General features: G+C 39.6%; 2 protein-coding genes across 2 annotated transcripts; one reads left to right on the top strand and one right to left on the bottom strand.

Annotated features, from left to right (window-relative positions):
• The first annotated feature begins 2,042 nt into the window (after nucleotides 1-2,042).
• On the top strand, nucleotides 2,043-3,828 carry LOC103697816 (NAC domain-containing protein 83-like). The gene is made up of 3 exons (XM_008779755.3): nucleotides 2,043-2,445; nucleotides 2,686-2,972; nucleotides 3,332-3,828. Exons 1-3 carry the CDS (start codon nucleotides 2,265-2,267, stop codon nucleotides 3,590-3,592), a joined length of 729 nt encoding a protein of 242 aa, XP_008777977.2. The 5' UTR covers nucleotides 2,043-2,264; the 3' UTR covers nucleotides 3,593-3,828.
• Nucleotides 3,829-8,156: 4,328 nt separating this feature from the next.
• Nucleotides 8,157-24,496, bottom strand: LOC103697815. The gene is made up of 2 exons (XM_008779754.4): nucleotides 24,287-24,496; nucleotides 8,157-8,519 (listed from the first exon to the last, which is right to left on the bottom strand). The coding sequence occupies exons 1-2, from the start codon at nucleotides 24,431-24,433 to the stop codon at nucleotides 8,463-8,465; spliced, it is 204 nt and encodes a 67-aa protein (XP_008777976.2). The 5' UTR covers nucleotides 24,434-24,496; the 3' UTR covers nucleotides 8,157-8,462.
• Between the last annotated feature and the right edge of the window lie 2,184 nt (nucleotides 24,497-26,680).

Below are 26,680 nucleotides of genomic sequence, written 5' to 3'. Positions count from 1 at the left end.
TGCATACATAGAGAAGTCTCCTTAGCATGAATCTCTAATTCTGGGATAAGAGAGTGTGAGGACACATGCGGACGTGTATTTAGTCCCACATCGGTTATTCGCTGGGTAGATCTTAGGTACTTATACAGGATCAAAAAATCCAAATAATAACTTCCGGCTAGCCATTTTGGGTGAGATCCTGAGTTGTTACAAATGGTATTAGAGCGGACCCGGCTCATAACCTATGTGGACTAGGGGACACTGCAGCACGGATCCATTGGGGCTGACCACGGGCCAATCGTGGTGTTTGTGATTAGATTTGAATAGATTTGAACCCTTAGCCTAACGAGGACGTCAGGACTTGAACGGGGGGAGTATGTGAGGACCCGTGCGGGCGTGTGTTTAGTCTCACATCGGTTTTTCGCTGGGTAGATCTTGGGTACTTATACAGGATCAAAAAACCCAAATAATAATTTTCGGCTAGCCATTTTGGGTGAGATCCTGAGTTGTTACAAATGGTATCAGAGCGAACCCAGCCCATAATCTATGTGGACTAGGGGACACTGCAGCACGGATCTATTGGAGCTGACCATGGGCTGATCGTAGTGTTTGTTATTAGATTCGAATGGATTTGAACCCTTAGTCTGACGAGGACGTCAGGACTTGAACGGGGGGAGTATGTGAGAACCCGTGCGGTCGTGTGTTTAGTCCCACATCAGTTATTCGCTGGGTAGATCTTGGATACTTATACAGGATCAAGGAACCCAAATAATACCTTCCGGCCAGCCATTTTGGGTGAGGTCTTGGGTTGTTATAAATGGTATCAGAGCGGACCTGGCTCATAACCTATGTGGACTAGGGGACGCTGCAGCACAGATCCATTAGGGCTGACCACGGACTGATCGTGGTGCTTGTGATTAGATTTGAATGGATTTAAATCCTTAGCCTGATGAGGACGTCAGGGCTTGAACGGGGGAGTATGTGAGGACCCGTGCGGGCATGTGTTTAATCTCACATCGGTTATTTGCTGGGTAGATCTTAGGTACTTATACAGAATCAAGAAACCCAAATAATACCTTCCGTCTAGCCATTTTGGGTGAGGTCCTGGGTTGTTACAGATAGAGACCCATATGAAGAGAATCTAGGTCTTCATACATTACCATGTTAGCAAATTTTAGCTACCAAATTTGTGCATAAAAATCCCCGTGTCCCCTCTAAATTTGCCATATCATACTCCTTATAAACCATTCAATTCAGTTTTACATGTCACGCTGGCTGCAATGTAAATAACATTGAATGATGATAAGATGTAGAACAATGTAATTTGCTCTTCCTAAGTAGTCGTCATTAGATGAATGATCGCTTTTCGAATATAATTATCCGTGAATTGCAAGAGACAAACAAGGGAGAAGATAATTGAGAAAAAGAAATGAATTTAAATAAATATGCTTTGTGTGGGATTTTTTGTTGTCAAGAATGGGAGAATGTTGTATATGGAGGGGCTCTAATTGAGTCTTATTCAGAGAAGGATGTAGACTTGGGTAGAGGCTTTGCCGTGGTAAGGTCCGTTTATGTAATAAGCGGTGAATCTTAAGGGCATATTAGTCATCCAGCCAATCCACGGGATGCGTTGATGCTCTCCAGCTGTAAGCATGACGTCAACTACCCCTGCCCCAACGGCGGAGCGAAATGACCAAAACGACCCTCCAGGTGGGCGATCACCTCCCCAATTTATTCCGTAAATAACATAAACAGGTGAGGGTAGGTAAGTCCATAAGGAATTTAATAGGTCCCCAGAGCAGCGAGAACAGAGCCCTTGGCCGTCGGGCAGCGGGCAAGGCACACTTTTGACGTTTCTCCCCCGGCTTTTAGCAGCTTCTACCAAAAAAAAAAAAAAAAAGTTCTGCTATCCTTTGTAATAAGAATTTAATATTTTTTTTCACCTCCGAAATCGCTATCGCCACGCACTTGTTAAAATGCGTCAAAGAGTTTGAGTCTGGTTTACGCCACAGCGATCGTCGCCTTCTCCCCGCAATCTTACTATAAAGGTCCCCCCCCTCGCTTTTTTTTCCAATTCACAAACCCAACTCCACCTCCCCTCCTTGGTCCTCCTCCTCTCTCTCTCTCTCTCTCTCTCTCTCTTGCCCCCCTTCTTCCTTGGATTTGAGACAAGCAGAATGGAACATGGGCGCTTTTAATCTAACGCATTTGGAATTGGGCTGCTCAAGTGTTTGATACTGCTTCTCACTTCCAAGGACAAGTGAAGAAGAGGGTTGCCTTTGGTCATGGACAAGCCAGGTGTCATGAGGCATGGAGTGCTGAGGCTGCCCCCTGGATTTAGATTCCACCCCACTGATGAAGAGCTTGTTGTCCAGTACCTCACAAGGAAGGTCTTCTCCTGTCCATTGCCAGCTTCCATCATCCCTGAGGTCGATCTCGGCAAATACAATCCTTGGGACTTGCCTGGTCAGTAGCACTGCTTCTTCATTTTTTTTTTATGTTCAAGATTTTAATACATGAAACATTTGTAAAACCAGCTCCAACTTTATCAACATCATGATGACAACCATAATTTGCAAAGCGAAAGTCTTCTCATAATCATTTTAGTTAGTTGTTGAGAGCCATGCAATGATGATGATGATGATGATTGATTGCAGTATTGAGTTGTAGTTGAACATGGTTATTCTTTCCCTTCCTGATGTCTAGGTGGGTGGGAGCAAGAGAGGTATTTTTTCTACCTTAGAGAGGCCAAGTATCCGAATGGAAATCGGTTGAACCGGGCTACCGACTGCGGATACTGGAAGGCGACAGGGAAGGACAAGGAGATCGTAGCTTTGAGGAGCAACCAGGTGGTGGGGATGAAGAAGGTGTTGGTCTTTTATCATGGCAAGCCTCCAAGAGGGTCTCGAACTGATTGGATCATGCACGAGTATCGCCTTGCCGGCCCCGAGACTAGAGCTGGTGCCTTCCCCCAGAGAAAGAACTCAACTCATGTGAGCTTCCAATCCTATCTCTTTCCTCTTGTTTAGTTTAAAAGAGTGCTTGCTTGTACTTGGTAGGAACTATGCCATGAGAATTCCCACTGAAAGAGTCCCCAGTTACTCTGTTGTAGAGAAGAATTTTAGCCCTTCTCATACCCTTAGGCCCCCATGTATATGTGCTAGTTGGTGATAGCTTTAACCATGTAGTTTGAGTAGTTCATTAAGTACTTGTTTTTTATCAGTTTCCTGGCCTGACTAAAGATGCTAATTGTTGACGCATATTGTGAATGTCTCAGGAGTGAGTAGAAGAAAAAAATAAATACAACTGCAATTGGAGATGATTAATTAAATTCTATAATGCTTTTATGCAGAGTTCCATGGTTCCTACAGAAGATTGGGTGCTCTGTCGCATATTTAAGAAGAAAAGAGCTGCCAAGATGGGCGTTGATGACAAAGAATACCGTGAAGAGAGCCAAAGTAGAAATGGTGGCATTGGTTTCATTGATTTCATGGGTCTGAGAGATAGCGATCCACGACCCTCTTCATCAGAGTCAAGCTGTGTCACGGAGTTTTCTGATGTATCTAGCAATGGAGATGAAACTACCTGCAGCAATAGTAGGTCACCTCCATAAGGAAGAGAGGCTTAGGTCTCTTTCGCTTCGTTGTATCGAAACTCAGAGCTTCCTTTTTTTCTTAATCGGAGATCCTCCATGAGCTTTTAACTTCAGAAATTCTAGTCTTTTCATCTCTTGTAAGTGTTCTTTTTCTAACAACTTGATACAAGAGATCTTTGTGGAGCATCAAGAGATTATTGCTAATGTGGAAGAGATGTTTTTCTTAATGAACCTTGATGTTTTGATTAGTTCTATATCTTGTGTAATTTTGACATCTGAGATTGATGGTGTTTTTTGCCAAAGCCTGATTATCCAGTATAAATGAGTGAAGAGGTGAAGGACATAAATGAAGGTAACTGCAGCTGGTGCTCAGTTCAGATGACTAAGAGTACCAGAAGGTAAATGGTTCTTATGAGCAGAAAAGAGGATCCAATGCGGTGAAAAGAGAGGAAGGAAAGCAGAGCAAGAAAGAGGAAGCATATCTCCATGTGGATTGTGAAAGAGATGCTTTTAGCCTTTAGGGTCAGCTGAGACAGAGGAAAGGGGAGCTGTCAAGGGGAATATGGGTCCCTTAGCAAGCACCCATATTCGCCAAGAATATTTGCACTAGATTTTGTTTTGACAAGAGGAGAGCAAATCAAATCAGAATATGACCCCCCCACTTTGATGTGCTTATTGCTGAGATGCAGCTCTGACTTGGTCAAATGGGCCATATTGGTGGATGAACAAACCTTGCAGTTAACTCATTCAAAGACCACTGCATGGCTTCTTAGCCTATCTAAAAGGCAGTGATAAATCAAAAAATTCAAACTCCTAAGTTGCGTTTGTCAATAACATGACTAAATTAAGAGCAAGCTTGCAAGAGTAATTTATGCTGAAATCCATAGAAAACTTTACTGTCCAACTCCATTGCTGATTGAAGCAGCTAGGTGTTGCTTCCGACACAAAAAAGAATGTCTGGAAGAAGAAATAATATTTCTAACACATCAATTAGAATGTCATTGTAATCTGAAAATTGCACCAAACACACCCTCTTCTTAATACCTTAAAGAATTATTGTTCCATAATCACAAATAAAAGTGCCATTCTTAATAATAATAGAACTATTTCAGGTTGCTTGGAGCACTTCAACATCCAAAAGTGGTCCATTTGTTAAACAATTTTCAAGGTTTATGATGTTATGACTGGTTTGACATCTTGCTTAGTCCTGCTAACTCTTAGCTGGACCACTTCTGATGAACTTTGTCTGTCCCAAGGTTATCTATATTGATCCGAAAGTTTGAAATGGTCAGTGACCAGGACATTGGAGAATACTCTGATGTGAGAATATGACAATAAGACAATCATCTAGACAAATTGAATACACTAGTTGAATCCCATTCCATAGGCTTGAGGTAACCATCACTCAAAAATGACTGTAATCAATAAATATTATCTTGGTTTTGCTCATCCTTGGTAGTTTCTATCTAAGACCATATATTACATTATGCAAGTTGTGGTGAAATCTATTTTGGACACTCTCTTAATGCTTCTTGAAGCATAGACTAATTCAAATGTATGTTTGCATTGCGACTTATAATGACCTTTACGTTATTTGTAAAGATATCGATGAGTTATTGGTACGTGATTGTGTCATGACTTTTTAAGGACCGTTATGTAACTTTAAACATCCATGATGAATTTCACTAGTATACAAACTAAAAAAATCATAATATTTTGCTAATCACATACATATGCAAGCTATTACATTATATAGAAACCTATTCATAGCAACACTTTATGACCATCATAAGCCAATAAGATATCTTATAACTGCTTGATACTTTTCGGTATCTAAATGAGTCGCCGTGCTCAAGCTTAATAAAAACAGTTGTTAGGATTGTTAGCAGTTCTTAATAATTTGGAGTTCTGATCATTTCTGTTGAATAACCCATTTATACAAACAAAGGAAAAACAAAGATTTCCTTTAACATCTGATTATCGAAATCACATATCAAACTAGGCCGGTGGGAGATGTTTTCATACTAAATGGGAACCGTTAAGTGGGGTGGAAAGCTTAATATGAAAGGCAAAGTAGGTTAGCAACTTTGAAAGCTAATGCTTGTGATCATTTCAAGGAGAGCTAGTAAAGGGTATCAATTATACAAAGCATTAGCTACCAAATTTGCAAATTTAATAGGGGAAGATACTTGTGGCACCTATGTAATAAAGAGTATTGCACTGCAAAGGGTGGAACCGCTCCATCAAGGGTATCAATGAATATTTGGTAGGTTATAGAATGATGAATGATTCAACTCATCTCCTGATTCAGATTTCTCCATATAAAGTTTGATGAATAATAAGATCAAAAGTGTATTTTGTTTTGTCGCTTTTCAGGAGAAGGATGCACTATGAAAGGCCAATTGATTGGTGATTCTAGTGAGACACCATTCATTGTGGTATGGCAGCAAAACTAAGTCATTACTTAAGATTTTTATACTAATGGACGGTGTTAAAAAAAACTGCATGTCAGATTATTCATTTGTTATTCATGGATAGGAGGCATGTGGCAGATATAGAAATCTACATTACTAATATTATAGTACAAGTTATTAAGCTTAAAATAACATTAAAAGCACTGATGTTGAAGGTGGTGGGGTCAGCATGTCTTGGAAATTATAGCACTTCCCAAAACATAGAATAGATGAGAACAAGGAGGAAAACAGTAGATAAAGTATGGTCAATAGGTTAGCTTAGTAAAACTACCAAAGTTTTTGATGACATATAATATTATTTACACGTTACGTGCCAGCCATGACATACCCCCCAAAGAGAACTGCCGACCAAAGTTTCTTGTGAGTGTGGTTTTGGGATCATCATCCAGCTAGAGCTTGGGCAGTTCGTTCACGACACCGCCTATGTTTCCTTTTCCATCCCCATTTCAATGAAAGCTCCCCTGCACCCCCTCTTTGACCCCTTCCATTGGCCTTTATCTTTATAGGGTGCAGCAGATGATACCGGACAACCCGATAACCCGTCCCATTTATGAGCAAGATAATCTCTAATTAGAGTAGGCACAGAGTTGCCAAAAAAGGCATGTGGTCCTACATAAATGAATAAAATAAATCGACATGCGAGTATATGTTTAATCACACATCAGTCATTTCTCGAAGAGATTTTAGGTACATGTACAGAACAAATAAATCCAAATAATGTCTTCTAATTAGCTTTTCTGGATGAGGTTCTAGATTGTTACAAATGGCATTAGAGCGCACCTAGTCTATGATCTTAAACGGAGAAAATATGTAAAGTCCTGGAAATAAGTGAATACAAATATTGGATAATTATGCATATACTTGAATGGTAATAGCGATTGTAAGTTAATGTTTGGTTACCCGACAAAAGATTGGATCCATTCTGCAATCGGGATGGGATTTGGATCTTGTGTGAATCCAACCCGTTTACACCCGACAAGAGTGTGGCATTGGATTGCTGACTTGCTGGTTGTCGTCATGAAGCACGTGGGACCTGCCGGCATGGTAGACGAGCACTGATTTAAGAGACATTTGACTAACCACCACCTGATGAGCGAATTTGAGAAGAACAAGAAAGCAAGACATCATGCATGCATTTAAAATCTAGTTGAGAGTTGAAAGGATGGCTCTTTGATTATCTAAAGGACGGTGGGGACCGTGGGCAGTTGGAATTGTGCGGTCGCCCAGCATGTGAACACCACATGAGGATGCCCTGCCTTGCAATCCAGCAAAGAAGGAAAGGAGGGGAGGAGAAACTTGTCTAGGACTCAACCTGATCCAATTACTAATAAGAACCGAACACACAAAGCATTTATTTCCAAATGTATTCCCTGTGCTACAATGCAAATCTTTCTCTCCCAAAAAAAAAAAAAAAAAAAATCTGAGGAATAACACCAATATGCACTAGTCTTAATCTCAGATTGATGTGACTACCATGGAAAGATAATTTACAAGATTAATCTCCAGAAATCAGATTGATGTGAGGTTATATAGCTGTATATTCAAATGTGGATGGTGTAAACTAATGAGTTGTTTCGAAGGGAAATTTTTGTTTCATATCCAAGTAAAAGCAGACATTGCTATTTCTTTGATAGGTTGTCATAAACTTGAGGGGGAGAGATACAAGATCAGAAGATTATCATGATATATCACTATCCATGCACTCTGCAATCAGAAGATTATCTGACAATCCATTAGGAACAAAAAATGCCTTCTGACTGCTATGTCAATACAGATAGATGGTATTTAACAATCATCTCCTCGTCCTCGCCAACAAAATTGGACTGCTTCAAAGATGCACATGCATATGTATGTATTCATGCCTCTCTTAATCCATCATCAATGGATTGTCATGCAATGCACCAATTTTGGTGAAAACCAGGTAGGTCAGTGATGGTAGGTAGTTCTTATGTCTCAGCCTCTTGCAGGCACAAAGCCATGTTGTCTACCAACTTCTTCAGAACTACTGGAAATGACAGGCTTCAGATGACCTAATATGAACGTAGATCATCCTACGGCCCAACACACTGTAACATCACATAGTTAGCACAAGAAAAGAATCTAATGGCTTCAGTAAGGATCAAACCAACACAGTTTTGGATTGTGCGCTGAAATTTCCAAAGTAATAACCTTTAGAAGGTAGATCATATTGTCTTGGAATTCCAAATTAATAGCAAAAATGACTAATACAACGCTACCATACTGACATCCTCTAAATGAAGGGAGAATTAACAAAGTTTTTCTTCCAATTGGAAATTCGCCAAAGAAGAATATTTGGTTGCATGAAGCTTGGAAGCACGAAAGCAGACCCTTCGGGGGCCTACCCGATGCTCAATACCCTTTTGGTCTGGTTTACAGGCCACCGGCGTCCTCCCTCAATTTGATGTTTTTGTTGCTGGTGGTTCAGCACAAGCCCTCAAGATTGCCTCATTCTGCAACAAAAGTGGCACATTTTAAAGGATTTTTAAACAATTTTAATTCCAGCAGGCAAAATAATGTGTAGAATTCATTAATTGATCGAGAGACCAGTGTGTTGTAACACTAAAATGGGATCCTGCCATGGATATGCCTATTGATCATACCAGAACAAGGACATGAATAGCCAGCTAAATGACATCGATTCATGCCGAGCACTAAACCAATGAATAAGCAACTAACCAAAGCAAGTCATGCAGCATACAGCACAGCCGAGGCAGGGGGCATATCATTTTAAAGAAAAATATGTACAAGGTGTCATTCTAGCTAAGGCAAATGAGGTGGTGGTTAAAATAAATCATCCTGATGTACGAATTTGTTTCTCTTGGCAACAGAGATAATCATAATTTTGCTTCACTTCTGACAAAACTTCTACGCACTGACCACCGCTTCAGATTCCCCTGCTTCGAATGGAATGTTTATCAAGCCTCCAGTACAAATTAAGAAGGAACAGATCCTTAGAGATTGTCTGGCTGTCAGGATTTACTAAAATTAGTTCACACAAAACCTGGAAACCGTAATCCTTGTTTGGTTGCTTTTCCTACAGCAAGCTTTGTGGAAACTGGCAAAACCTGATAATTCAGTTTTATAGTTCATATACTTATTTTATAAAATATCAGGTTTAGTGTGTATCTTATTTGTAGAAAATCAAAGAAAACTAAACAGCTCCTTAAAGACTTCAAGATATACAAATATACCATTGGAAAGTAAACCATAAGCCTTATTGAGCAGTTAAAACTAAAAACAAAGATCAAATATCAGAAATTATATTTGAATATCTAAAATTGGGTTCTTATTTATGAATAGAAAATTAATGAAGTCTGCATGGATACCCTTTAAATTACGATTAGATTTTACCTAATGGGGTTAGATAAAATGTTGGTTCAATATAGACTTTTCTATTCAACAATAAATATTACAAAAGAGGCGGGCTCATTAATAGATTTATTATATTGAGGATTTATGTGTCAGAACCCACTAGTGCAAGAGCTTCATAGTCTCATTAGAAATCCAGCCATGAGGTTTTCTCACAGTATATTGGCAGAGGCACTAATGAAATAATATATCCCATATTGTTCGTCTTTTGATTCTTTTCACAAAGACTCGATAAATATGAGGAGAGAATAGTCAAACTAGTGAGATTTGCAACTATGGCCCACAGGGCTGAAACTGAGTTGGATAATATCAAACAGAATTTGGGTTCGCATTTGAATATCATCAGATTTGGATACGTGAATGCATATCCAATGTGAATTCAGATTTAGATATGATCAAAGAAATAAAAATACTTAAATCTTGATGAGCGTCCAGATTCAGAGTATTTTCTTGGATTTGGATCCTGCTAGCTGACTAAAATTAACACTAAAAGCCTGGTGACTTACTGAAACCAATCTCGGTCTCTTTCCTTTCTCCTCTCAACCTCTCTGTCCTTGCCCCACTGCCTAACACCTGCCAAGTCTCAATCCATCTCCATTTCACCACAACTGACCATAACCTCGCTTCATTGTAGTTCTTGTTTCTCCACTTTTCTCTCCATCTCACTCCTTTGATCTCCCAGCTACGTATACTGTCATTACTAAAGAGAATGACCACCACCCAGCATCACCCCTCTGTCATCTATCCTCTTTCTTGAACTGGACAAGGAGGAGGCAGTGCACTTGAGATGGAGTGACCAAGGGCGGTGGAAGGAGCAGTAATGGCAGCGGCGGTTTTCTTTGAATTCATTTAACTCTTATTGACATCCACCTTTTAATGGTTTTCTTTCATCTTGCAATCTGAATCTGGTTTCTCCCTTTAATCATTTCTTGGCTTGCTTCTATCATTCCATCCTCATTTTCATTAGTTTTATATTTGATTGAAATGCATAGGTGAATCCTTCTGCAGAGTTTTGGGTGTTTCTTGTTTGATGGGGGATGATTGCTTATATCATAGTTTTATCTTTAGGTACCCATTCCTTCCTAAATATTTTCTGTAATCAGAACTTAGTAGAATAATGAATGATGACTTTTTAATTCGTCAGGTAATCCATTGTAGATAGGGAAGCAACTCGGACAGGATGAATCAAGTTGAGGGCAAACCTTAACCCAGTCGACCCTCTATCCCCCAAGCTTAACCCAACCCAACCCGATCTTGGGTTTCGTATCTCTAAACCAACCCAACCTGAACCCATTTGACGCAGCGGGGATGGGTGCTTGCTGAAATCTAGTTGGACGGCGGCTGATCTCTCTATTTTTTCTCTTTCTTTTCTTTCTCTATCAATGGCGGCTAGGTTTCTCAGGGAAGGAAGGAGGAAGAAGATGATGGAAGAAGATGGCTAAGTGATTCGCTTAGGTTCAATGGTTGGTCGCTAAAATTAGGGGGATTGGGCTGATGGAGTTGGCTTGGACCCAAAAAGGACTTGGGTTTGGACATGAGAGGCTTAAGGGCGTGGAGGAGGCATAGGTGTTCTAATGAAAGAAGGATTCTAAGGTGAGTGTGAGCAAGGTATGGCGTGAAGGGAGGATAAGTACAGAAAGAACGAGAGAATCTCACCCTCACTCAATCCAACGGTTGGAAGAAGAGAAGATGATGGTGTCTCACCAAGCTTCCTTTAGCCTCTTAGCGTCGCACTAAGCAAGAAGAATTCTCTCCTTCACAAGAAAGGACTCTCACGGTTTCAAGAAAAGCAAGTGATCAAATTCTGAAATTTATTCTTCAACCACCTCTATTTATAGAGTAAGAGGTTGGGTTAAACATGGACTCTTATAATCAGAATTTTAGGACTCCAACTAAACATGAACTTTGTTAAATCAAATCAATCATTTGACGAAATCAACTAAACCAACTAAGACTCTCAAATAACTAGGACTCCTTATAGCAAATGGAAAAGAGTCCAAATCAGCTAGGACTCTTTCCCAAACGCCACATGGACCAAATAGACAAACCCCTAATCACTCAAGGACTCTTCGACGCCATGGACTCAACGTGGTTTCATAGCACTGGGACCCAAACTTCAATTGACTCAACACGCCAAACAAAAAGGACTCGATCTCCAAATGACTCAACACGCACAGAGGGATTGGGTTCAATGCTCCTGCATCACCATTTTAATCTAAATTTGGGTTGGTTGCATTAGTCGGATCAGGTTAGATCGTCCCCATGGTTTTACAAGATAATAGGCACAAGACAGGCTGCTAGGATTCAAGACAGTCTATAAATATAAAAAAAAAAAACAAAGAAAAAGTATAATATAAGACTAATTGATGAAAATAACCTGTATGCGTTAAACTTACCCTTATATTAATCTCATCCATGTTCACAGATATACAAACAATCAATTCAAGGCATCAATTTAGTATATTTTCCAATTCATTTTCTCTTTTTTGCTCTTCTGTGTTTTGTATTTGGAGATAAAATTCAAAAAATAAAATAGATATTGGGTTGTCCACTATCGACGCTCAACACACAGCAATTGCACTACTAGCAGTAGGTTCTGCCACCCTTGCTAGTGGCATCAACAGTAACAACAAGATGTAAGTTACAATAATATAAACAAGCAATATAAATTAAACAGGAATATGGATTATTTATTAATTTATTTATTTATATATCAGGTTGGACTGAGTTAAGATGAGCTTGGTTGAGTTCAAGTTGGGTCACACACCAACCATACTTGAGGTTAGGTTTGGATTTTCCAATCCAAGCAGAACCTAAATTTATAAAACTCAACCCAACCCTACCCAATGAGGGGTTTAGGCAAGTAGGTCGAGTTGAGCCCAACCCAAGTTGCACCACAACAGTGGGGCTATCAAATAAACAAATTTCTCGCAAGCTAGCTTGTGCTCAAATCAAAATTTGGCTCAAGATTGTCTCGCTTAGTAAGCAAGTGAGCAGAGTTAGAGCTAGGCTTAGCTCACCCGAGCTTGGCTTGATTCAACTCAAATTATGAATTTATAAATAGCATATATTATTGTAATTATTATTATCAATATAAAAAAATATAGCTTAATTTATAAAGAGTAGAATACATTTCAACTATATGATTCAAGCATTAACTTGAAAAGTTATCTCAAACTATATAAATGAGACTCTTGAAAGACTCGAGCTATCACTAGATCTCATGAGTTTGTTCATAAACAACTCAAGTTCGGGTTTGGAATCAAATGAGTTGGCTTGAGCTCAGCTCCATCGTAAAACAAGCCAAGCTTGACATACACCTAGGTCTTTCCTGTTTGGTTTGTTTACACTCCTAATTCGTGGTCAAGATCTTTTGGGATATCTTTTCAGTTCTTTCAATGAATATTATGTTTTCAATTTTGATTCTCCATCAGTTTCAACATTCTTCTAATTTGTGGGTCCATAGAGTTGATGCTTTTTTGCTACATGGGCATGTGGGATTAGAATAGAAATGAGCAATAGAAACATGCAACCGTTCTATCTTGTAATACGCAAAAATATTGGAGATTAAGAAGTTGAGTAACCTTGATGACTGGGTGGATTTGTGACTGATTATGTATGCTTTTCTAAGACTCTAATAGCAAATGTCTTCAAAAAAAAGAAGTCTTTCATGGCAATGCACATGCAAATAATCTATTTAGACAAGTTTGAAAATTCAAAGTTTGGATCTCCAATGGTGGTTATTGCAATTCAACTCAACATACATAACCATTTCAAAAAAATACGGGTATGACTAATGTTTAGCATGTACTTGTATCCATTTAAAACAAATAAAAATATGAACTTTAGTATATGATTGATGTCCTTATCCCCATCCATATCTGCTAAATAAGGGTGGATATTAAGGTTCGTCGAGCTGATACTGGGACTTGTACCTGTCGACGGGGGTCGGTACAACATCGGTTCGGTACCGTACCAGCATGGTACGCTTGGACATGCCGGTTCCGTACCGGCACGCCCTTTTTTGGGGGGTTTTCAAGTTCAATTAATTGGTAATCAATCTTTTTCAAAATATTCAATAATTTTAAGGCAAATTTGATATTTTTTTGTCTCTATAATTTCGGTTTAACCTAAACGATGCATCTTGTTGTTTTAAAATGATACAAAACATAAAATGATTGGTGAGATATTACATATTACAAGAAGCAACATGAAATATCCTCAAATCTAAGATCTGCCGAACCGGTATCAGGGACTCGTACCAGTCGGCATCCGATACGGTTTGGTACCAGTTCAGTGCCGAACCAAACCGGTAGGGCGTGCTGGTTCACAGACCAGCACACCCTAATTTTTTTTGGAGTTTTCAAAAAATTCAATTGGTAATCACTCTTTTTGAACTTTTTCGATGAATTTAAGTCTAATTTGATTTTTTTATATTTTTTTAATATTTTTTTTGGTATTTTTTGATGTTTCTATGATTCCGATTTAATCTAAATGACGCAACTTATTGCTTTAAAATGATATAAATTATAAAAAAGAAGAGAAGGAGATAGGAGAAAGAAAGCACACCTTATTTAGCCTTGGATCCTTCTTTTGATAGTCTGAATCGATATTGTTTCTAGATTTTTTGAGAAGCGGCGGAGCCGCTTTCAAATAGTTTTGGAAAGGCCTTCTCGAGCCTTCCTAATGCCACCTGATGCCTTTAAAGACATCAAGTGGGGACAGTGGCAATAACACCCAACCTGGTTCGAAACCAGATTGACTCGGTGCGAACCGGTCGGTTCCGAGCAGTAAAGGACTGATTCTAGCCGATCCAATATCGATTACGAATGGTAGAGGCCAGAATCGAATATTATTAACGAACTAATCCAATTTTGCACCAGGTCGGTTCAGTACTGCCTGAACCAAGCGGTTCGGTCCAGTTCGACAGATTTTGCTCAAATCAAATAGTGAGATAAAAAATCTAAAATAATAAATCAATACATATATTTAAAGTACAACATACATATTGATATCTAAAATCTCATCGAATATCTGAATCATTAGCATAGTCAGAAGGCACATCAGCCCACCCCTCTAACCAAGCGGTTGTTGTAGTCTTGTATGTTTCATCCCATAAGGAACGCGCTCCAAATTATAAGCACTTCGGATCTCTCGCTGAAACTCTAGCTCTGAGAGATTCTCTAGCTGATAAAATGGCTGATAAAACGGCTGTGAAGGAACCAATCCGAATAAACCGGCAGCAAAATCTTAATCTGTAAGATGCTCTAGGCTGCGTAGTATAGCGATCGGAAGATGCCTCAGACGCACCATATTTATAAACCGTATCCATATGGGTCAGAGGCTGCCTATGGCCATAGATAATAGAATCCAATATACAACTCAAAACCTAATACGTCTATGAATCATACTTCATGTACGAGGTTATCTGCTGCTGCATTGTATCCTCCTGAAATGACCTCGAGGAGTGTGTCTTCTATATACAATTGAATCCTCGTGAACTCTACCAGATTATGCATCATGATCCCTATCCAATGTAGCATGCATAAACTGGACTTACTGGTAAATTCAAGACCACCCTATAGCTATCGCATAAACAGTGGTCTCATGCCTTCCCACTCTCTCTCTAGTCAGCAGATTAATGACCATCAGAACTCCTGCTCCTGGTCTCTGAATCTGAGTGAATTGGCTCTTCCTCCACACTCTCCATTGGGGCTACAAGTGCTTTTTGTTTTTCTTTTTTGGTGTGCTAGGCAATTGCCTTCTTACCCTTCATGCCCACTCACTGCCTGTTTAACCGTTCGTGCCACTCATTGTCTGCTCACCCTTCGTGTCACTCTCTGCCTGCTTATCCTTTATGCCACTCTCTGTCTAGCTATGTTGGAAAACGTATATCGCCCTCCTGATCGAGTTGGCTAGATAGCGTAGTGGCCTCATATAAGCATCTCTCGATCATATCTCTAAGAGGATGTCTCAAACAAGGAGTCATGTGATGACCGGCTTTAATATGGTTGTGGCTGATCAGCAAGAAGGATACGTAGAATATTGCTCTCTGCTCATTGCCCTACATCAACCCTAGCTTGCTAAATACAAAACTTGCCGATCATGAAGGCAATCCTTGCTCTTCAAGTTTCGGCTCCTGCTGCTGGCCCACAAAGCCATCCGATCATAAGATCATCCTCATCATCAATGAAAGCACTATAGATTGGATCTTTGTACTTTAGCTCCACTTCCTCCTAAATGCACTTTAGCCTCAACCTTCGATTGTAGTGAACATATACAAGGTCGTTGAGGCATTTCTATGTCAAACGGTTCCTTTGCTTGCCGTGGATGAGGGGAAAGATGGACCAATTACGCTCACAGCCACTCAAGAAGGCTGTCTAAAAAAGAATCCGGATAGCCAGCCACTTAAAATTTTTCGCGAACAAACCAAAATGAATCCATCATTCAGCTACAAAAACATTGTAGAAAATTAAATTTAAGATAGTATCATATTAGTAACCATCTAACGCCAGGTAAATGTTCTCCTGATGTGTAATATATCTGGCTTCATTACTTTTTTTACTTACGACAGCTACCAAGACTCTAAAGTTGTTAGTACCCTCTCTAAATATTTTGATCTGTGAAATAAATGTGTTGTAATATGTTAATAATTCAAAATATCAGTTAACTTACATAAGTCACTTAAGTTAACTTACCTCTTCTAGATATAGGGATCGCGACTTTTGGATCATGCTCCATCTTGTAAATCACAATTCTGCCAGAGCGGACAAAAGTTCGTCATCCTTATCGATTCTTGTTACGGTGTACTGAAACCTCGAGATCAGGTAATATGCTGCAGATAGAGTTCGTTATTGCCTTAGTAAAATTGTATAATTACAGGAGTAGTCTAATTTTCAATGTTCTTGTTTATCTGCTAGCTACAAGTTCCTACCCATCTGGTAGTCCCACCGCCACTCAATGATTAATGTACTCCTAGGCATACGTCGGATTTGCCTCCTTAATCTGAATCTTTGTCCTCTCTATCATATGATATAAGAAGCCCATCTAGAGATACCTCTCGTTGTTCACAGTCCAAAGCACTTCATACAATAGTCTATAGCCTTCACTATCGTAGTCGCCCGCTACCAGAATGTCTACTCCTCTATCATATGATACAAGAAGCCCATCTGGAGATACCTCTCACTGTTCACAGTCCAAAGCACTTCATACAATAGTCTAATAGCCTTCACTATCGTAGTCGCCCCGCTGCCAGAATGTCTGCCTTGTTACCAAGTCCTCAACAATTCTTCCTTCAATGTCGGTCCTCGCATATCTACTTTTCTGTTATTCGGAATTGACAACATCTGACGTGGGCTGCTTTCCTCTCAAAAAGGCTACCAAGTATATTGCAGTTAGCAGCAAACCGTGTGACTCTTGGTCTCAAATCTTCCTCTGCATACCTTCTCATCGTGAAAAGACCCATGTATAGTATCAATATATCTAGTAATGGTATGGGTTGTTCCATTGTAATTGCACTCTATAAATCTGCACAATGTCCATCAACATGAAATCGATACAAGGTACAACACATGGGGGCTAGAAAATATGTGGCTGCCGCTCCATCAAGATCTTCTCCGCGGGCCTTATATTGTGCCATTATCAGTGATAAGCTGCACGACATTTTTCCTTTCCTACCAAATCAATCACCTCCAATAATTTGAGGATGTATGTGGCATTGTGCACCTAATCTAAAGTATCACAACTTGTGAAAAGAAAGTTTCGTACCTCATATATCAAGAAGTTGATAATGCTCTACCTGGTAGGACCGATCCAACCAGCGTATGCCTGGTACGGGCCGATACAAACCGGTCCGGCCAGCTAACCGATACGGCGGAGCCGTGGAAACCGGTACAGGCTGGTTTCTTTGCGGAGACAAAAAAGACGAGGAGAAAAAAGAGAGCGCGGGAAGAGAGGGAGGGAGCCCACTTCGGCCGCCATCGGAGAGAGCGGAGGGCATCGGAGGCCGGTGGGGGGCGGCGGGGGACGGGGACCGATTCACTTAAAAATCCCCAAATTAAAAAAACGCGGCCGCGTCCCCTGTTTCTTTCGAAACACGTGGACGCGACCGCCGGACGCGGCCTCCGCAGCGCCCCCGCGGGGCTCCGCCGCCCCCGCCGGCCTCCGCCGTCCCTCCGCGGCTCTCCGATGGCGGCGAAGGTGGGCTCTCTCCCTCTCTTCCCCGCTTTCTCTCTAGTTCTCTTCTTCTTCCCCGATTCCGGCGGGGAGAGCTTTCCAGTTCGTACGCCCGGAGCACGGTACAACGGCCCGTACCGGTCCGGTAGGAACCGGTACGCCTACCGGACCGGTACAGGGACTTTGGATCCAACCATCACATATCATCATTAGTCCATATGTGGGCAACTTTGCTCTTGCATAAGGCAATCCACTTTTCTAGGCTCTTTATTATTGCGAAGAAGCTCACCGTAGATATCCTTCAGTTCTAGAGGATCTACACCGAGACCGGACAATCTACATGAAAAAATGGCAGACCTATAGTACGTATTGTTTGCCACATTCGTTGAAATGTGGCTGAAGTGAAACTAGGATCCAACAGCTCGCCACATATCCTTCTTATCCTTCTTCAAATTATGTCAACCCTCTGCTGCTTCGAATTCCTGCTGAAGAAAGTATTTAGATCTAAGGTTCGCCGGACCGACTGTACCAGCGTACGATGAGCACCGGAACCGGTACGGTTTCGGTTCGGTACCGCTTGGAACCGTACCGAACCGAAGCCGCGCGCGCGGCCACAAGCGCGCGGACTTTAAAAACAAAAAAAACGCGTCGCGGACGCGTCAATGCACAAAGTGGCATTTAATGTTAGCCCGCGTGGGCACGGTGCCCCGCGCGGGGAACCGCGCTCAGGCGTGATTCCCTGCTGGGGAATCGCGCGCGGGCGCGTTCCTGCGCGGTGAATCGGCGCGGGCACGCGTTCTCTGCTCGCGCGTCCGGCGGACGCGTTAAATGCCACACTCTATGGCATTTAGTGCCCCACGGGGTGGAGCCCGCGTGGGCACGGTGCCCCGCGCGGGGAACCGCGCTCGGGCGCAATTCCCTGCTGGGGAATCATGCGCGGGCGCGATTCCTGCGCGGGGAAACGCGCATGGGCGCGCGTTCTCCGCTCGCGTGTCCGCATGCGTTTCCCAAAAAAAAATTCGTCGCGTCCGCGCGGACGCGTTAGATGCATTGCCACTCTGTGGCATTAAGAGGCCACGCGGGCTCCGCCAGCCCCGCGCGCCATGCGCGGGGAAAGACCGGCTTGTACCGGTATGAACCGGCCAGTTCGCACCGGTCCAAGCACGAACCAATCGATTCCGACCAATTTGGGTCAGAACCGTTTTATATGCTGTACGTACCGATGTCCGTCGGCACCGGTTCGGTACAGGCTGAACCGACCGGTTTCGGTCGGTTCAGCATACTTGTGTAGATCTAAATTATGAATGGTTGCTCCTGATGAAATCTCCCTGATTACTTCTTTTTGCAACCAAAAGCCTCCAGCATAGATGCAATAGGCTACTGCCTTTGCTGATGGTCCCTAACTAAGAAGGTCCTCTTGAACTCTGGATCTATCCTGCTGCTCGCAGAACCAAAAACCGACTCATAGTATGAAGGCCAAAATCGAGCTCTATACTTGACCATCTCATTATGCTACAACTAATTATCCAAGCTCACCTGCATGGCAGCTTGGATCTATGTCTCCTCGTCATTTGGAGCAGACGTCTCTTCTGATGCCCTAGAATGATAGGAAGGTGGCTTTGTCGTTCAGCAATCCACCTCTGCTTTCTTCTTGGAAATCCTCTCCTTTATTGCTCTGAAATTAGCAAAGTACTTCTTCATCAGTTGTCGAACCTTATGTGGATATTTCTCGCATATAGATACGTCGGAGTAACCACCAGCTAAGTGCTGCTTCAACCTAATTATCCTGCCTTCTTGAACTCTGTATTGCACCAGTTATACCTCCAATGTCATGATTTAGATCTATTTTTTTTTATGGTTCTATTTCTATAGGTTTATCAAGTACGTCAGTTTGTCAATTATTTAAAAATAACAAAAAAATTTTATAATGAAAAGAATTTTTTTACCTCACAAAATATATCTGATTTATCTAATCTATAATACTATTTTTCTATATTTTTTATTTATTTGTATATTTTTAATAATTTTTAAATTAAAAATATGTTTAAATATCATAAATTTAAAAAAAAAAAATTATTTTCTACTTCAAAAAAACTTCTGAATTATTGTAATATATACTAATATTTCATGGTTTTAGTATTAATTATATATTTTAATAAATTTTAAATTTAAAAATTATTTTTAAATATAATATTTTTAAAATTAATTTCAGCTCAGATTTATGTAGAACCATTAATGGATGCTACATATATTTTTCTAAACTCATGGGCAAGCATCAAAGGCCATTTATTCTCTTTTTTTTAAATTTACTCCTAGGCCACTATGCGCATGATCGATCAAAACTTCAATAAATTGATATCAAATTTTACTAGAGAGTAGCTTGCAAGCTCCTAACACACTTCTGATTTTATATTTTTTAAATTTTATTTTTATATTTTTTTTTTTTTAAATTCAAATATATATTTTTAATTTTTAAATTATATATAATCCAAAAATTAAAAAAAATATGTTATCATGTAGATCATCCTAGATTTATAAATATCATAAAATCAAGCCCAAATCAAAAAATGCATGACCTCCGTTTTTTACAAATTTTGAGCTATTTTTTTAGAGCTTTAAGAAAAATAGAGGAGAGGAAACACACCTCATTTAGGCTTGAATTTTTTTTCAATCGTGTTAAATAGGTATGATTTTGCAAATTAGAGGGAAGGGGGAGCCGTTTAGGCCTTAAGACTTTAAAGGAACAGGTGTTAAAAGAAGGAAAGAGGGAGGGGATCCCGTTCCAAACAAGGTTGACCCAGTGCGAACTGGACGGTTCGCACCGAGTTCGAACGAAACCAGCTAGTTCACGGCTAGTTTCGGCCAGTTTTGATCGGTTCGGAATCCGTTCTGGCCGGTTCAAAGCCAAAAACGAATTTAATGGACAAACCAACACATTACCATAGGTCAGCTCGATATGAGTCAAACAAGGCAGTTTGGTCCAGTTCGGCCGAACCTTAGTGGATATGGATATACTATATCTAAACTGCTTTCAACCTTTGGACCACATTGTAGATCTATTCCTTCACTTACATATTTCATCATACATTGGTTACATAAATTATCAACTATCATATAAAAATTGATAGGCTCTTATTAAATTGGATAACCACCAAAAGTCCTTGTTGATGCTAGAAGATGCAGAGAGATAACACAAGTTTACATCAAGTAAATATGCACACTCTCATGGAATCCACTATAAAAGATACGAGCAAGATCACTACCCTTGAGCTCAATTAGAAGCTTCTTCCTAATATTAATGTAACAGGTTACATAGCACAGGGAGAACAAGTCTCCCCTACGCTTTAGATAAAAACAAGTCTTAATAGCACAAATTTCTAGATGAAGCATAGTAATCACAGAATAATTCTCTAGTAGAAGTTAATGACAATAACAAGCGATAACTTTAAATGCAAACATCAAATAAATAATTAAAGTTTTAAAATTAGGATTATGTAGTGGGCTTCATGGCACAGACTTCATGGCCTGGGCTTCTCTTTTAAACATTAGGTTGGACCTTGCTTGACCATAATGCAGGTTTCACTTGATCCTGAACATCGCCATGTCATGCTCCTCCAGTTGGTGATTTCTCAAGAATTTGGTGATGCATCCCAAACATTCTCCAATACACCACTTAGTTTTTTTTTCTTAGAATTAACCCTAAGCATACTTTTTTGACATGTTAGAATTTCTCATCTTCTATAAAAGCTTTTTCATCAAGAGATACTTATATTGTTTCATATATCTGCTCAACTCCATCATAATTTCCATTCAATTGGTTAAAGAATATTTATCTCTATCTCATCAGATTTTTGATGAGTCAATGGAATGTTAATCTGTATTCGATCATTAGGATATTCAAATTTTGGAAAAATAAGATGATGAATAACAACGAAGTTTGCTTCATTATTGACCAATATTAGAATGGGATGCTTGATAGGTTAAGATATGCTGAAGATAAATAATATATCTCTATTGCTGTCCTCATGTTGAATATGAAGTAGATCTCTTCTTTGGTTCCTTGTCATAGCTGGAGGTTTAGTCAATCTGTGCCTCTTACTCTCATTGGTTTTGATGAGAGGCATGCCTTCTCAATTTGTACATGTAGATGGTCTTAACTTTGCTTCCCTTTGTGTCATGATGGTAAAAGCCTTTTTCCCCAAAACTAACCATGAGCATGATGAAAGAGGACAGCCTTCTTGTTCTACTTTAGTTACCAAAGCGGGTGAAGTGCAGAGCATAGGTAAAAAGAAGCTTCATGTACCTAAGCGCTGGTTCTATCTGGGCAAAGCAAAGTCAGTAACCCGTGGGAAGAGAGTCAGAGGAGAAGTGGGGTGAGGAGTGGTTGACTCGTCGAGCGCATGACCTAAAGCTGTTTGTATCCTGTCCTGCCAAATCACGTAAGTGACCATTTTCGTAAGATTTTGAAAGGATGTACCACACTAATTGAATCCTACTATGACTTTCATACTTCAACGCATAACAAGACTCATCACATCTCAAAGCCTTGTCTGCAAGACACTTTTGCAGATGGTGCATTTATCTTGTCAAGTTATCTATATCAACATCCTGCAAGTCATGTTCACAAACCACTCTTCCATGCTTGGTCTAGGTTTATGATGGTTGGACATCATGAACTCAAAGCTCTTTATACCAATTGATGCCAAAAAAATGGGAGATAAGGAGGTAACACAAGTCTTCACTAAACACACACCCTTGAAGAATCCACTATAAAGGGAGGAGCAAAACAAAATAGGCCTCCTCCAAAAAAAAACTTTTGCATGGTGCAAAAATATAGCATTAAAGGGAAAAAGTCTCAACTTTATTCTTCAAATAGGAACAAGTTCCAAATATTTAGCCCAATTTCTAATGGAGACAAACAATAGACTCAACTTTTAAACTACTAGAAACTAATAATAGCTAGCATGACTTAAATCAATAACAAAAAATTTGAAGGTCAAAATGAGCAGTGTTGGAATGGATTTCATGACAGAGACATCTTGGGCTTCTCCTTTAGGCTTTATTTTGAACTTTGCTTAACTGCACTTTCAGTTGGCCCTTCATAGTTTGTTTTAAATTGATCCGTGGAGAATTGTGACGTCACCTCTAATACTGAATTGGTAGAATTTAATTAAATCATTGGAGATTTATCATTTACTTTGTTCTCTACTTTAAATTCATAACCCAAACTCACGCATAGATGACACCTTCCTCGCCTCAATGAACAGTGGCTATTGAGCTATACATCATGGCTTTGTTGTGATAACTAGCTGGATTCAGAACAAAGAGAAGAGAAAAACTAACACAGACAGTACTAGGGAAATGGCATAACATGTTGACACACAAAAGAACGATGCCTTCCATTACTTTCATTCAATTTAAAAATGAAAATATATAGGGTCAAAAGTGTTCTTTACAATCAAATGAAAATTCTGCTTCTCAGCCAGAGCTGGTCATGGTGTCACTGTAGTTGCTAGGGTGTCCTAATAGTAAGATGCCCAATCTACACAATGCTGCATTTCTCACCAATTAAGAGATAGAAACTCAATTTTTCTTCCAACTTGATCATATTCGAGCCCATTTATCCACCATCACCATTATGAGGTGGACTACTACTCACAACTACCCTAACTATGAGACTGCAACTTCTTTGCAATCATAGAAGGCAGAAAAGAGGAAAAAGACTTCATAATTACTAATCAACCTCAGCCCTTTCCAGTGTGCTTAATGCTTCTTCCTCAACCATTCTTTCTACATTGAGATTTCCCACCACTTCCATCAAAAGAATGTGCTTGATGCTATCACCATAATGGTTCATGTTCAACAATCTTGCATTGCATTTTGCGTTCATCTCAAAGGATGTTAGTGCACTTCCAGTCTTGTTAAAACTTTAAAGGCCCTTTTCTAATATGATCCTATTTATAGAAAGGAGGATTTTCTCCCTCGTTTCTCCACATCCTTAAAACAGTCAGGGTCTACATTCGTGATTAATTTAGTTTTATATATTTATGCATAGCTTCCACTTTCCAAGAGATGCAGCTATTTGTTTAAATACACTTCTACTCACTTCCAACTATCCTATTGACTTGAACAGATCCACATATGCACATAAATTCACATTACTACTAGAAAGACCAGTTTCAAATCTCCATTCAGCTTCTTCAATATCCCCAACCCAGGCATTCCCTAAAAAACAATATCACTCATCTTTCCCATTACCAGAAAGACATTTCAGAACTCTACCAGATCAGATCATATGCAAGCAGATTGTGCCTTGCTAATACAAAGATATGATTTTCCTCATAAGTTGTTTCAAGCATCCACTCTGTAATAAAAGTGCGAAAGGTTCGATTTTGATGGGTTCCCACTATGTATCCATAAGAAATCAAAAAAATGAAGGCATTAATCATCGCAATTGAAGCCTATTGCTCGATGAATCGAAATATAAAGCATCAAATTTTAAATTTTGGTACGATGAATAATTGCATTCTTACCAAAAAAAAAAAAAAAAACCGGAACTGTACTTCCTCAGGCGGGTCATTGCCCTAACTTTAACTCCAATTAAAAGCCCTGAGCTTAGATGATTGGGGATAAATAGATCGGGGAAGAAGAATATTTGAGGGGCGGATAAAACCTGCCAGATGCGGCGGAGGCGCTTCTTGGCGTTGGCCTTGCGGGTGGTGGTGAGCTTGATCCTCTTCCATAGAAGACCTGGGGAGTAGTTCCGCTTCACGATCTCCAGCGTCCGCGTCCCCCAAAACGCCCCCACGAATCCACTCATCTCCCTCTCTCTCTGTCTCTGTGATGACGATGACGGAGAAATTGGTGTTTCAAATGTAGGGTTTATCTTCAGCTGATGGCCGGGCCGGGCTAAACAGCAGAAGTTAGGCCCGGTTGCTATTCCCAGGCTGGGCCGGCCCGACCATCAGATTTAAATTTTTGTTAGATATGACCAATTTTTATAGAGCTAGTTTCAGACTTGCTCACATGACTTAAGTCTCAGATACATTCAAAAAAAGTCAAAGAACAACAAGATCCTATTTGGAAGAGCTATTGGTAGTAGAGCTTTTGGAAGTAGAGCTTTCTAAAGTAGAGTTATTATAAAAAGTTGTTTGCTATTTGGTAACTACATTTCTAAAATACTATAGTATTTTAACATATTTTTGGTAAACAAACTAAGAAAGTATTTTTGGTATGACAAAATGACCATAACGAACATTGCATAGTATTATACAACAAATTATAATAAATATAATATATATTAATATATAAATATATTATATAGTATAATATTGTTATAATGTAATATAATATTATTATAATATAGTAATATAATATTGTATACTATAACATAATAATTTAATATAATATTAATTTATTTAGCATAACATATCCATGTATTATGATATAATGTAATAATATTATATTTATAGTATAATACAGTAATAAAAATATAAAATATTATAATATTAGCATAAATTAATTTTTCATAATATAACATAATATTAAATTATTTAACATAACATCTCTTGGAAATTTCACTATAATTCCTTAGATTACAGCCGGTTGTTTTACAAGCTCACAACCTAATTTGTTGTTTTCACGAGATCACAACGAACTTGGTCGGTTTTTACGGGCTAGAACCAATTCGACTGTTTTGACGGGCTCACAATCCAACCCAGTTAGTTTTTTCCGGATTACCAACTACAACCTACAACATTGGTTTTCACTAGCTCACCAACAACCCTTAACCTCTTGAATCAAGTTACAAGATGTAGAATAAGAGTTTAAAACAAATACAAACTTCTCAAACAAGCAGATATAACAATATAAACAAATAGAGTAAAGAGAAGAAGCCTTCAAACAAGTTTTGCAGATGAAAGAACTTGGCTTCTTCTTTACTTGACCCTCTTCTGATTTCGCACGACGTAGAGGATTACTGAGGCAGCACACAGTTGGAGAGGAAGTTTTGCGATTCACTCAGATGCTCTCCCATTTCTTTACTTCTCCCCTTGCTCTCCTCTTGATTTTATAGCTTTGGATGGCGTGGGAACAAAGATCTATCCGTTAGAGACAAAAATAGAGCCGTTGGACTCAAAAAAAATTAGCCGTTATGCATCCCAGTCGTAGTGGAGTCGGCTCTTGCATGCTTGGAGTCGACTCGTGAATAGCAGGAGTCGGCTCGAGCACTATTCATTGAAAATCAGCTCTTTGTCTTTTTCTGCGGGCGTCGGCTCGTGAATAGTAAGAGTCGACTCGAGCACTATTCATTAAAAATCAGTTCTCTGTCTTTTCCTGCAGGAGTCGGCTCGTGAATAGTAGGAGTTGACTCGAGCACTGTTCCTTGAAACTCCAGAGTGCCAGAGTCGACTCTGAACATCTAGGAGTCGACTCGAGGACTATTCTTTTGAATTTTTCTTAGAATTTGCTCCTCCAACTTGAATCCTTTGAACTTGAACCTTGGGCCAATAAAGTGTGGCTTTCTTTAAACTTTTCTTAAGAGCTTTTGAGAGCTTCTTGTATTTTTCCAACTTACTATGTTCCTTGCAAAACAAATTATCTTTCTTCTTGCAACACAAACATTAGTAATTATACTTCAAAGTTTTGTGATCATCAAAATCAATCTTTGGGTCAGCAGTTTATCCCGTGGATAACTTACATAGATATCCAAACATGCCTATGCTAGATATCCTATACATTTAAGGGATAACGTAGTTTTTGAAAACTGGCAAATGTGATGCGGGAGCATCACCCTTATTTCGTTGAGCATGGCACATTGGGTCTAGGTGTGTGAGGAAAAAATCAAGTCCAAGTTGTGGTGTGATTGAGTCCTTGTAATAAGTGATTTAATTCACAATGGGTTAGTGTCTTCGACACCTAATTAGATTGAGTCCAAGGCATCGAGTGGGTCATTAATTAATTAGGAGCGGCTACATGTCAAATAGGATAGAGTCCTTAGGAGTTGGATTTGATCTTATGCGGCAAGATGGAGTCCCACTTGGAGAAGACTCTTGCTTGCAGCTGAAAT

This window comes from Phoenix dactylifera, chromosome 10 (assembly GCF_009389715.1).
Source record: "Phoenix dactylifera cultivar Barhee BC4 chromosome 10, palm_55x_up_171113_PBpolish2nd_filt_p, whole genome shotgun sequence".
In the NCBI taxonomy this organism is placed as follows: Eukaryota; Viridiplantae; Streptophyta; class Magnoliopsida; order Arecales; family Arecaceae; genus Phoenix; species Phoenix dactylifera.
The sequence above is the reverse complement of the archived record's forward strand: the minus strand, read 5'-3'. Positions and strand labels throughout refer to the sequence as shown.